Genomic DNA, 12,887 nt, shown 5'->3' with positions numbered 1-12,887 from the left:
GTTATCTTCTGTCTCTAAACATATAACTTCCTACTATCATAGTAAACAGAACATGGAAAACTTAAGCTAATAAAAGCCCCCCTACTTCCCCAATTCTATATTCTAGTTAAGAGTATAAAGGCAGAAAACCTATATTATACGTACCCTATTCAAAGCCGCTAGGACCAATTTGTGAATATCATTCCTGAAACACTGTTTTTTAACCATATTTAGCTTATGCTGATATTCAGTATCTTCCCTGGATTCTTCTGGGATGCCTAAATGTAAAAATTAACAAATAAACAAATGTTTTTCTCATAAAGATTTGGGCTGAATAGACTGTCACTTACTAGGAATGATTATAATTAACCCAACAATACATATATATGTTATACCTTTTTCTAGTCCATGGCTCCTTACCAAAGAAATAACTCTTAGCTTTAAGAAATTTCTAAAAACAGTTCATCACTGAATGTAAAATAAATACAGTGTGTGCGGATGTTCACTGAATTTAAAGTAGCAAGAAGTTACTACGGTGGAGGAATTTTCTGGAACAGTCTCTTTTTTGTATGAATAGGCTGTACTCATTACAAGAAGCTAGAAGATTTTTATGCAACAATGGACAACTTGAGAAAAGATCAAAGTTATTTGGACTACAACATAAAAAGGTCACATATGAAATGTAGACATAAAAGAGCAGCTGGAATAACACTGGAAAAAAAAAGTTTTTAGTTTCAGCATTATAATGGTAAAGAGCATATAGTTTTATTAAAAGTCCTCTAAGGCTGTATAAAAGTATTAAGCAACTTAAAGAATACATATTCTTTATTCAGCTACATTGTAGCTGAACTAACCCAAAACTGTTGGGAAAACAGGAAGTCAAAAAATATTGGTTAAAAAAAATATATATATATATATATTGGTTATACAATAGAACATATAAGTAAAATTATTATGAATAAATAACGTTTCTAAAACCTATGACTATAGAAATAATTATTAATAAACAATTCCTTATAACCTTTCACTTCAATAATTTGTATTAACACAAACTATAAGTTGACTGCATATAACTTTTCATTTACTTAACAAACATTTGAATGCCAACTACATGCAAGGGATTTTGCTACATGCTGAGAATACCACAGTGAATATGACAGGCACGATTTTCACCCTCCTAGAACTTTCAGTCCTCATTTTAAAATTTATTCAAACAGGTTCACTACAGCTGTATGACCTTCGACAAGTTACTTAAACTCTCAGTGTCTCATTTTCAGTGACCAAGATCACATTAATTTCTGAAGCTGCCCATTATATCACAAGCAGATGTGACCATTAAAAGCAGTCCTGTTGAGAAGTAAAAACTTCATGCCATATGTAAGGAGACTTATTAAATGTCTTTCTTATATTAAGACCAAATGAATATTCCCAAAAGTTCATCTCTGGTCTTTGTTATATCATTTGAGGTTCTACTATCCAGAATGGATATAATTTCCTTTCCACATAATAGTCCTTTAAATTGTTTGAACTGCAAACTTTTTGAAGGCAGGATCCATAACCTAATCACCTCCAGGTTACCAAGAGTTCCAAGCATAGTGCTTTAGTATAACAGTTGTTCCACATACACTTATTGCACAAATGTGTCTTTAAAAAGCACCCACTCTGATTCAGGCTGCATAGGGTGAAAACCTGGCTCCGTTACATAAGCTGTGACCTTAAAATCTCTATATCTTATGCCTCAGTTTCATCATCTGTAAAATGGGGTGGAAAAGTAGAATCTGCCTTATGGGTTGCTACAAGAATTTTAAAAGTTTATATACATAAAGTACTTTGAATAATGCTTTACACATTTGTTACTAACTATAAATGAGTGAGTTTTAATAGCTTTCATAACCTCTTGCATTATCTCCTCTCCAAATTAAACAAATTCAGCTTCTCTTATTGTTCTTAAGGATGTGGTTTTATATTCATAATCACTTTCCTCTGTACACTTCCCAATATGCATATGTCCTTTCCTAAAGAATTTTTTCCTCTAGAACTGACACTAAATCAAGAAAGAACAAGTCAAATGATATTTTATTAAAATAAGTAGATCTTTATTATTATTTTTTTTAAAGCAACAGGCTCAATCACTTCAATAAGTTATTGTTATAAAAAAGAGGAGGAAGTGAACAGTACCAGATTGAAAGAAACTTAAGAGACATAATACTAGCTGCAATATGTGGCCCTGAATTAAATTATACAAATTTGCTATAATGCACATCTTTGTTACAATTAATAATCTGAATATGGTCTAGTTAATAAATTAATACATGTACATCTAAACATAAGTACCTACTTCAGCATGTCAGAACCAGAATCATATTCAACCTCAAAACTACTGGGGTACTGATATTATAGTTACTCATTGACATACAGAATGATATAATATAGAATGATATAGTATGGTACAGTTACAGCATGGTAGAGTATGGTATCGTGTGGTATGGTATGGTAATATGGTAGGTTAGCATAGAGTGAAGTAGATGGTTAAGCCTTTACCTAATAGAGAAATGTATTTATATGTTGATATGCTTATAAAATATGTCTATTAATATGTTTCCATACATAAAGTACCACCATAAAGTTATAAAATTATTTTCATAATTTAATACACCTAAACATTATTATAAAAAACATTTAAATACATCATGTCATACATCTAAATTATTACTGACTATCAATGTCGCTTCAGGCTCAATCTCAGAACAATGAAAGAAAAGAAATTCTACATTCGAAACTTATTTTTGAACTAAAAGAGTGTTATTAACTAACAAACGATTCTGAATGTCTTTTGGTTATCTTTAAAACTCAAATCCACTCTCAAAAGAAGAAGGCTGACACCTTTAAGGGTAATCAAAAGGATTTTGTTTTGTTTTTTACAATCTACAAAGTTTAAAATATTCACAATAATATTTCAAGCAAAACTATGTCTGTTAAATTATATCTCTAAAGTTGCGTGACAACTATGAATGGGACATCATGATTCAATTCAAAATTTATTGAATAGTTATTTTTGTTCAAGTTACCAGGGGGTTAAAAAAAAAAAAAAAAAAAGGCATGACTAAAGAAAGCCCTCTCCTTGAAAAAATCTATACTCTTACACAGAGAATACTCTTATACTCAGAAACATAAAATACCAATATGACTACAGATAATGGTAGACTTAGGAAGATTTCATTTAAAAAGGGCCAAAAACAATGGGCTTCAAAGAATTGGGACTTTTACAGAGCAAAATAATAATAACATCCCTGATATTCAGTAGTCAGAAAGTCATGTCAAATGAACCTCCTAAACATCTCCCACATCCATCCTCTCCTCTGTTTTCTTTACTGGGCCCCCACCATGTCTCACCTATCACAGCCTCCAGCCTAATCTCCCTGCAGGAGGCTCCCCTCCCACCAATCATTCTCCACACCACAGTGCTACTGTTGTAACTTGCAGATTTGGTTATGACACTGCAATTTTGAAACACCTTAAATAAATTTGAATTGACTTGTGTTAAAAAAAAAGCACAAACTGCTCAGCGTTGTGTTCAAGGCCCTTCCCTCTCAGCCTCTGCCTGTCCTTCCACATTTATCCCCAGGACTGCTTTCCTCACATACCATGCTCCACTCACCCCACACCATGTGCACTTTCTTTTTCTGCTTGAAATGTCCTTCCTGGCCTTTTTACCAGGTCGGCCTTATTCACCCGTCAAGTTCAAATATCACAATCTCTGACCTACTCTTTTGAATAAATTATCTGTGCCTCCATCAATACTCTCATAGCCTTTTATAATACATGTATCTATAATAGCTCCTCGCAACTGTCTGGTAATTAACTATCTGTCTACCTCTAGGCTCCTATAAATAGTACAGTCATGTCTTTCTTTACTTGTCTTTCAGACCTTTGCAGTCATCACAATATATAGAACATAAGAGGCACTTAATAAATACGTGCTGAATGAATGGGGGAGCAGGTGTTTTAAATGGGCTTTGGAGGAAAAATAAGGTCATAACAGATGTAAGCAGGAAGTAAATGTGGGGAGGATGGACACTATTGTGGCTCATGAGTAAAAGCCACATGGTTATATTTGAGAAAGATTAATTCAACCGCAGAGTAAAAGAAGGACTGGAAAGAGGCAAAAGAGGAAGTGTAAAAATTAGTTGGGTATTATTATAATTCAGACAGGAAAAAAACAAACAAAAAAACTTGGACTTGGTAAGGTCAACAGAAATAGAAAAGAAATAGCAGAGATGACACTCTCCTTGGAGGTAAAGCTCCACACTATGTTGCAGTTATTTTTTCTGGAAATAAATTATTGATGTTTCTTATTAAATTTTAATCTAAATTTATCTGACTCTTCCACATCATCATTTTCCCTCTATTTTAATTTTTGGGCTAGTGAAAAGATTACATTTGGTTGGCAGAAACTGGTCCTTTAATTTTTGCCTAGAAAGTTGATATCTCATGAAAAGTCAAAAAATCCACTTAAAATGACATCTCTTCCCACAATCAGTTATGTAACTTACCTGGAACTATAAAATGTAAAATAGCTCGAAGTGCCTCCAGCTGCACTGACACTGACGTCTCATGACTTCTCATAACTGTTATTATTTTGGGGGCCACTGCTGCCATTGTATCCAGGGAAGTGTTACTAGAGATAAAATATTGAAATGCTTATTAAAAGTACAACCTGATTCCAGTACAAACACCAATTTGAAACAAATACGAGAAAACAGAACTATTTTATCAGAAAAGGCTGATGTGAATTTGGTAGTATGAGCATACACAATTTAAATTCTAATTTAGTTAAACTTTGATGTCAAGAAGTTAAATTTACAGTAAACTGGGAATTCTTTTATTTAGTTTCCCAGAACTAACAACTTCCTTCTGATCTATACATGGGTCACTGGCAGCAACCCTGGAAAGTAGGTGTTATTATTTGCATTTTCCAGGTACAGAATTTAGGCTGACAGAGGTTAAACATCAAGGTCCTATCACTGGAACGTGACAGAGCCAGAGCTGGAATGCAAACTCTGACCGCCAAGTCCAGAGAGCTGTTTATTGTATAACTACCTGCCCTCTTCCAGATTAACACCACTAGACTTCTTATATGGTATTCTTAATTAGTTTTATTTGCACTAAAGTCTTGGTTTCTCTAAGGTATTTTAGCTACACTTTCTTTTACATACAAATAAATGTAGATTTCAGTAGGTCCTACAAACTTTAATAGAGGCAGCCCTTGCTTTACACAGTGCCCTACTGACTAAAACTTCCGCATATCATAACTGTGTCCTCACTTCGCATGGGTCTGTGGTTACTGACATATAGTCCCTTTTTTCCACTTTAAAGTCCCAGGTTAAACAGATCCCCTCTTTGTAGCCTCTCTCCTTTGGTAGCCCTAGCTTGGTTCACCAAGACCCTATGATTTTACACATCCTGCCACTGAATTATCACACTGTATTGTAATTATCTGTTTATAAATTAGTCTCCCCAACTAGACAGGGAGATTTTTAAGGGCAGGCACATTGTCATAGTTAACTTTGAATCCCCAGGACTGGAAATTTACACATTTAATATATGAGAAAACAGCCAGAAACATTAATTGCCCAGAATGTACAAAATCTTAAACTGTCAGTTATTCCACTGTGTTTTGCCTCATATATAAAGGTTCATACACTGCCAGGACCATAAAAATCACAATTTAAGGTAAACTTAAAAATAATAATTAGAAGTCATATCCTGATTTTATCTTTTATACCTTTCACATAACACAATAATCTGAAAAATTGTTTAAGGTTATGTTCTATATAACTGCCATTTTTTCAAAACATAGTCAACACCAAGCATTAAGCACAAAAGCAAACCTTCAACGTATTTCTACTTTCTCTATCATCCCTTTCAATATGTAGATAAAATAAGTCTATGTATCACTGACATGAAATTATATTGCAAAATGTTTCACTCTTCAAATGCCTTGTTTTTCCTTTTATTCTTAAAATTATGCTCAAAATATTGATATTCTACCTGGTCCAATTAATATATTCTACATAAATTCAGAAATATGTATTACCTTCCTTCAAAAAGATGATTTAGCATTTTACAGCCACTTTCAGCCACTTCAGGAGAATGTATATGCTTCTGCATTAACTCCAATACATTCAGATATATTCCTTTTGATAACAGGATCTTTCTGAAATTAACTACAAGATTTTTTAAATGTTACTTGTATAAATGAAAGCACATTCTCATAATCTTGCAAAAAGACACATACTATTAAAATAATCCAAATTCATAGGAAAGTATTTAAACTACATATTTAATTTATATTTCATTGGCAACTTAATTTTTTTAATTTAAAATATATACCATTTCCAATTTTTTCACATTTATTAACCATTTGTTGAGGTTTTAGTATTAAAGTCTCATTCACAGAGTAAACTAGTGGAATGTAACCGTCATCCATGTGAAAGGAGTATTTTTTGCAGAAATGCATTTTAAAATAATGTCCTCCAAAATAAGAATGAAAGTTAAATTTCATTCTAATATTTAAAACAACTTCCTAAAATAACCATACTTATATAGAGCTAAGGCTCACTAGTGAGTTGGGAATAAGTTATAGATGTGTGAAGATACTGAGCATCCTATTGGCTCTTGGGGGGATGCAGGAAGTGGGGCTGAAACCAGGTTGGGTTGCCCTCAGCCTTGAGCTACCTTCTCCATTTACCCCAGTGGACTGTACAAACATTATCATTTCTATGTGTGCCATGATATGCAAAGTGATGAAAAGCACTGATAGAGAACAAAATTAATACATACTTTCACAGAATAATGCCAAAGCTTAAGAAACACATAGATTGCTTTAAAACTGATTGCATATTATATGTGGAAAAGTAATTATATCCCAGCAATAATTATTACAAAATAATTTTCCTCTTCATAATAAACTTTCTTCACCAAATGCAAATCCAGTGTCTTAAAGTTTCCATATTGTCTTAAAGTTTCTATATAAATATCACTTACCTTGAAACCTCTATATAAATATCAATTCCAACATTATACACTATATTTCAACACTGAAGGTGGCAGGAAATGAAACTTTGAAAGCTTTAAGTACTATTTTGAAAAAATAAGATATGCATCTCAAATTGGGAAAAAAAGAAAAGATCAGACAAAACTCAAAAATAAGTGGAAGTGATAACATGCATTCTAAATTACTGGCAAAATCTGAAAACTCACACCTTTTAAAGACATCCTGAATAGCACACATTAAAATATAATAAGAATTTGGTTATTCAAGTGTTGGCGAGGACGTGGATAAAAGGGAATGTAAAATGGTACAGTCACTGTGGAAAAAAGTATGGAGATTCCTCAGAAAAATTAAGAATAGAACTATCATATGATCCAGGTATCCCACTTCTGGATATTTATCCAAAAAATGTGAAAACTCCACTAATTTGAAAAGATATATGCACCCCTACGTTCTTCACAGCATTATTTATAATATCCAAGATATGGAAACAACCTAAGTGCCCATTAACCAATGAATGTATAAAGAAGATATGACATACATATATGGTGGAATACTACTCAGTCATAAAAAAAGATGAAATCTTGCCATTTGCACCAACATGGATGGACCTTGAGGGTATTATGCTAAGTGAAATAAGTTAGATGGAGAAAGACAAATACTGTATGATTTCACTCACACGTGGAATATAAAATAATTATAAATGAACAAACCAAACAAAAACAGAGTACTAGTGGTTACCAGAGGGGAGAGGGGCCAAGGAGTGTGAAATGTATAAAGGGGATGAACTGTATGGTGATGGATGGAAACTAAATTTTTGGTGGTGAGCACACTGTAGTATATACAGAAGTAGAAATATAATGTTGTACACATGAAACTTATAATGTTATAAACTAATGTTAGCCCAATAAAAATTTTTTAATGATTTTAATTAATTCATTAAAAAAAGAATTTGGTTATCTTGCTCGGTCAAATCAGAAGTTTTAATAGCCCCTCCTAAAATGGCTAAATTCCAGCCAAGGAAATACTTTAAATTATAGAATTTATTCTAGACCATCAGTTCGCACACTTCAGAGTACATGAGAATCCCCTGGGTGACTTGTTAAAACAGATTGCTGGGTTCCACCTACAGAGTTTATGATTCATTGGGTCTATATGGCACCCTAGAAATTACATTTTAAACAAGTTCCCAAATGATGTTGCTGGTCCAGAGACCACACTATAATGATCACTGTCTTGGACATTAACTCAATTTGAGACTTGAAAATTAAGAATAGAAATTCCATCGTACAGTACACGTTGGAGAAAAAATTACGGCATGGAGTCACTTTAGAGTTTATAGAACACTTTACACACCTTATCTCATTTACCAGCTATCTACACAATACTCATGACTTCTCCCACTCCATTTTAGCAATAAATTATCTGCTTTACAAGACCAATAACAATATGCGGGGCTTCCCTGGTGGCGCAGTGGTTGAGAGTCTGCCTGCCAATGCAGGGGACACGGGTTCAAGCCCTGGTCTGGGAAGATCCCACAAGCCGTGGAGCAACTAAGCCCGTGTGCCACAACTACTGAGCCTGCGCGTCTGGAGCCTGTGCTCCGCAACAGGAGAGGCCGCGATAGTGAGAGGCCCGCGCACCGCGATGAAGAGTGCCCCCGCTTGCCACAACTAGAGAAAGCCCTCGTACAGAAACGAAGACCCAACACAGCCATAAATAAATAAATAAGTAAATAAATAAATAAAAATTTTAAAAAAAAAACAACAATATGCAAAACTCCCTCCAGGCCTTCACTTCAATAGTCACCTTCTTTCCTCACTGCCTAGTCACAATTTCATCACCTCTGAACCCTAATATGTATACTCCTTCTTTTTTCTTTTTTTTTTTTTTTAAAGATATGGGGGAAATTTTTTTTTTTAATTAATTAATTTATTTATTTTTGGCTGTGTTGGGTCTTCGTTTCTGTGTGAGGGCTTTCTCTAGTTGTGGCAAGCAGGGGCCACTCTTCATCGCGGTTCACGGGCCTCTCACTATCGCGGCCTCTCTTGTTGCAGAGCACAGGCTCCGGACGCGCAGGCTCAGTAGTTGTGGCTCACAGGCCTAGTTGCTCCGCGGCATGTGGGATCTTCCCAGACCAGGGCTCGAACCCGTGTCCCCTGCATTAGCAGGTAGATTCTCAACCACTGCGCCACCAGGGAAGCCCCTATACTCCTTCTTTGCTTCGTATTTTTTTCTTAGTTACCTCACATATCATATATGCCAATTAGCCTTTTTATTTATCTTCCCCACTAGAGTGTAAGCTTCATGAGCCTGGGATTTCTATTTATCTGCTGTATCTCAAGTGCCTAAGTTTCAATAAATATTAATTTGATTAACTAATTAATTAAATGAAGAAAATGTTACACAAGATGCTTGAACCTTCACCTGGTTACCACCATCACAAAACCCAGTTTTTCTGGCCATGAATCCAGTCATTTTTTCTAGAAAACTATACCCAGTCCTACACATGCAATGTTCCCAAGTGTGTTTCAATGACAAGTTGCCCATGGAGATTGGTGAACAAGCTACTTAAGTTCTTAATACTCTCATAAGGCAGAACTCCAAGGACTATACAAAGGGATCTGAGGAAAGTTAACATGGCAAGTGACCAAGAACAAAGAAGTAAGAAAGCAGAAAGAGCAGAGAACTGATTCTGAACAAAGAAACCAAGGTTAACTCCAAATGTAACTAATCCTGAGACACCATAATAAGAATCAGCCCAGGGATTGATCAAAATTGCAGAGATCAAGATTCTTCCCAGGGAAGACCCTGAACTCACCTCCTCCCATGGGCATACCAAAATTACAACTATTTACAGAACAACTATCTATGAGAATGATCTGAAGACTAGCAGAAAAGATATTCCACAACTAAAGACATAAAAGAAGAACCACAATGAGATGACAGGAGGGGTGTAGAATGTGATATAGTCAAGACCCACACTGCCGGATAAGGGACCAAAAAACAGGAGGATAATCACAATTGCAGAGGTTCTCCTCATGGAGCAAGGGGTCCAAGCCCCGCATTGGTCTCTCCAGCCTGGGGGTACTGCACTGGGAAGATGAGCCCCCAGAACATCTGGCTTTGAAAGCCAGTGCGGCTTCTATAGTGAGAGAGCAAGAGGGCTGTAGGAACAGAGATTCCACCCTTAAAGTGTGCATGCGAAGTCTCACACACTTGGAGACCCAGCACACAGTAAATTGAAAAGAGCCTGGGTCAGACCCACTTGCTCATCTTGGAGAGTCTCCCAGAGCGGCAGAAGGTAACTGGGACTCCCCCTGGGCACAAAGATGCTGCTGACAGCCATTTTGGGTAGCATATTCTACCACGAGAACATTGGTGCTGGCAAGTACCATTTTGGAGTTCTCCATCTAGCCAATTAGCACTAGGATTCAGCTGCACCTATCAGCAGGTTGGCACTAGTCCTGGGAACCCCTCAGGCCCATAGTCAGCTGCCACGGGACTCTCAGGCACACAGCCAGCCACCCAGGGACCTGGCACTGCCAACCAGCAGGTCGGCACCAGCTCCAAAACCCTAAGCTCTGCAGTCAACTGCCCCAAGACCTCCCAGGCCTGAAGTCAGCCTGCCAGGACCCAGCCCCACCCACCAGTGGGCTAGAACCAGTCCCAGAAATCCCCAGACTGTGCAGTCAGCCATGCCATGACCCAGCCTTGGCCACCAGGGAGCTGCAGCCTCTGCATAGGAGGTCCAGGAGGCCAACCAGCCAGAAACTGGCCCCACCTACCTGAGCACCCATAGTAGTTGGACTCACCACAACAGAAGAGCCCACTCAGACCACACAGGGGGCACCCCTAGAAGATATAGCTGTTAACCAGAGGGGAGGGTGCTGCTAGATCTAATAATATGTTCCTATGTAAGTACACTTCTCCAAAATCAGGAAACATAATCAACCCACCTAAACATACAAATAAAAACAAAAAATTAGGCAAAATGAGGCAACAAAGGAATATGTTCCAAATGAAGGAACAAGATAAAATCTCAGAAGAATTAAGCCAAGTGGAGATACGCAATCTACCAGATAAAGCATTCAAGGTAATGATCATAAAGATGCTCAACAAACTCAGAAGAAGAAAGGATAAGCACAGTGAGTTTAACAAAGAGTTAGAAAATATAAAGAAGAATTAAAGAGATGAAGAATACAAAAATTGAAATGAAAATTACAATACAAGGATTCAACAGTAGATTAGATGATACAGAGGAATAGATCAGTGAACTGGAAAACAGTGTAGTGAAAAATAACACGAGCTGAACAAAAAAAGAAAAAAAGGAAAAAGAAAACTGTAAAATATGAGTTCAATTTAAGAGAACTCTGAGACAACATCAAGCATACTAACATTCTCATATAGAGACCCCAGAAGGAGAAGAGAGAGAGAAAATGGCAGAGAAATTATTTGAAGTGACAATAGCTGAATACTTCCCTAAACTGGGAAAGGAATAGATATCCAGGTCCAGAAAGCATGGAGAGCCCCAAACAAGATCAACAGATTGAGGTCCATAAAAATACATATTGTAATTAAAATGGAAAAAATTGAAGATAAGGAGAGAATATTAAAGCAAAAGAGAAGCAATTAGTTATATACAAAGGAACTCCCATAAGACTGTCAGCTTAAATTCTGCAGAACAGAAGGGAGTAGCAGGATATATTCAAAATGATAAAAGGAAAAAATACTCTACCCAGCAAGGCTATCATTCATTTGAAGGAGAGATAGAGTTTTACAGACTAGCAAAAGCTAAGAGTTCAGCACCACTATGCTGTACAAGAAATGTTAAAGAGATGTCTCTGGTGGAAAAAAGATCACAACTAGAAAAATAAAATTTATGAAAGTAAAAATCTCATTGGTAAAGGCAAATAAAGTAAAGGTAGTAGATCAACCACTCATAAAACTAGTAGGAAGGTTAAAAGACAAAAGTAGTAAAATCATCTATGTCCACAGTAAGTAGGTAAGGGATACATAAAACAAAAAGATGCAAAATATTATATAAAAAACACTGAATGTGGAGAGAGTAGTAAAAATGTAGGGATGTTAAAATGCTTTCAAAGTTAAGAGATCATCTTCTCAAGAAAGTAACATTGGAAAAAAGAAAAATACAACAGATTAATGTTTTATATGTGCGTATGTGTGTGTCCGTATATATATCTATAATATATATATAGGAATATATACTCATAATAACAAAATAAATCCATAGTTGATCAATAAATGAGAAATAAAAAGTTAAGAGATCAACTTAAAATAATTTTATATATACACACACACACACACACACACACACACACACCCCTCACATTAACCACGAACCAAAAATCTATAATAGATACATACTGAAAAAAAAGAAAATAATCCAAACATAACGCTAAAGGATAGTCATCAAATCATAAGAGAAGGGAACAAAAAAAAGGAACAAAAAAGAACTACAAAAAAAAGCACCCATAAACAAACAGCAATAAGCACACACCATAAATAATTACTTTAAATGTAAAGGGACTAAATGTTCCAACCAAAAGACATAGAGTACCTGAACGGATAATAAAACAAAATCTACCTATATGCTACCTACAAGAGACTCACTTCAGATCTAAAGACACAAACAGACTGAAAGTGAGGGGATGAAAACAGGTATTCCATGCAAATGGAAAAGAAAAGAAAGCTGGAGTAGCAATACTTATATCAGACAAAATAGACTTTAAACAAAGACTGTAACAAATGACAAGGAAGGACATTACCTAGTGATAAAGGGATCAATCCAGCAAGAAGATATAACAATTATAAATACATATGCACGCAACAT

At 35.6% G+C, this 12,887-nt stretch overlaps 1 protein-coding gene across 2 annotated transcripts in view; it reads right to left on the bottom strand.

The window, feature by feature from the left end:
- Positions 1-12,887, bottom strand: part of LRRK2 (leucine rich repeat kinase 2) — a 139,254-nt gene that overhangs the window by 98,386 nt on the left and 27,981 nt on the right. For both annotated transcript variants that reach the window (XM_059935648.1, XM_059935647.1), the window contains exons 12-14: positions 6,077-6,206; positions 4,533-4,657; positions 145-257 (exon numbers count right to left, since the gene is read on the bottom strand). In XM_059935648.1, coding sequence (XP_059791631.1) covers positions 145-257; positions 4,533-4,657; positions 6,077-6,206 — 368 coding nt within the window. The remainder of the gene's footprint in view (positions 1-144; positions 258-4,532; positions 4,658-6,076; positions 6,207-12,887) is intronic.

This window comes from Balaenoptera ricei, chromosome 10 (assembly GCF_028023285.1).
Source record: "Balaenoptera ricei isolate mBalRic1 chromosome 10, mBalRic1.hap2, whole genome shotgun sequence".
Classification (NCBI taxonomy): Eukaryota; Metazoa; Chordata; class Mammalia; order Artiodactyla; family Balaenopteridae; genus Balaenoptera; species Balaenoptera ricei.
The sequence above is the reverse complement of the archived record's forward strand: the minus strand, read 5'-3'. Positions and strand labels throughout refer to the sequence as shown.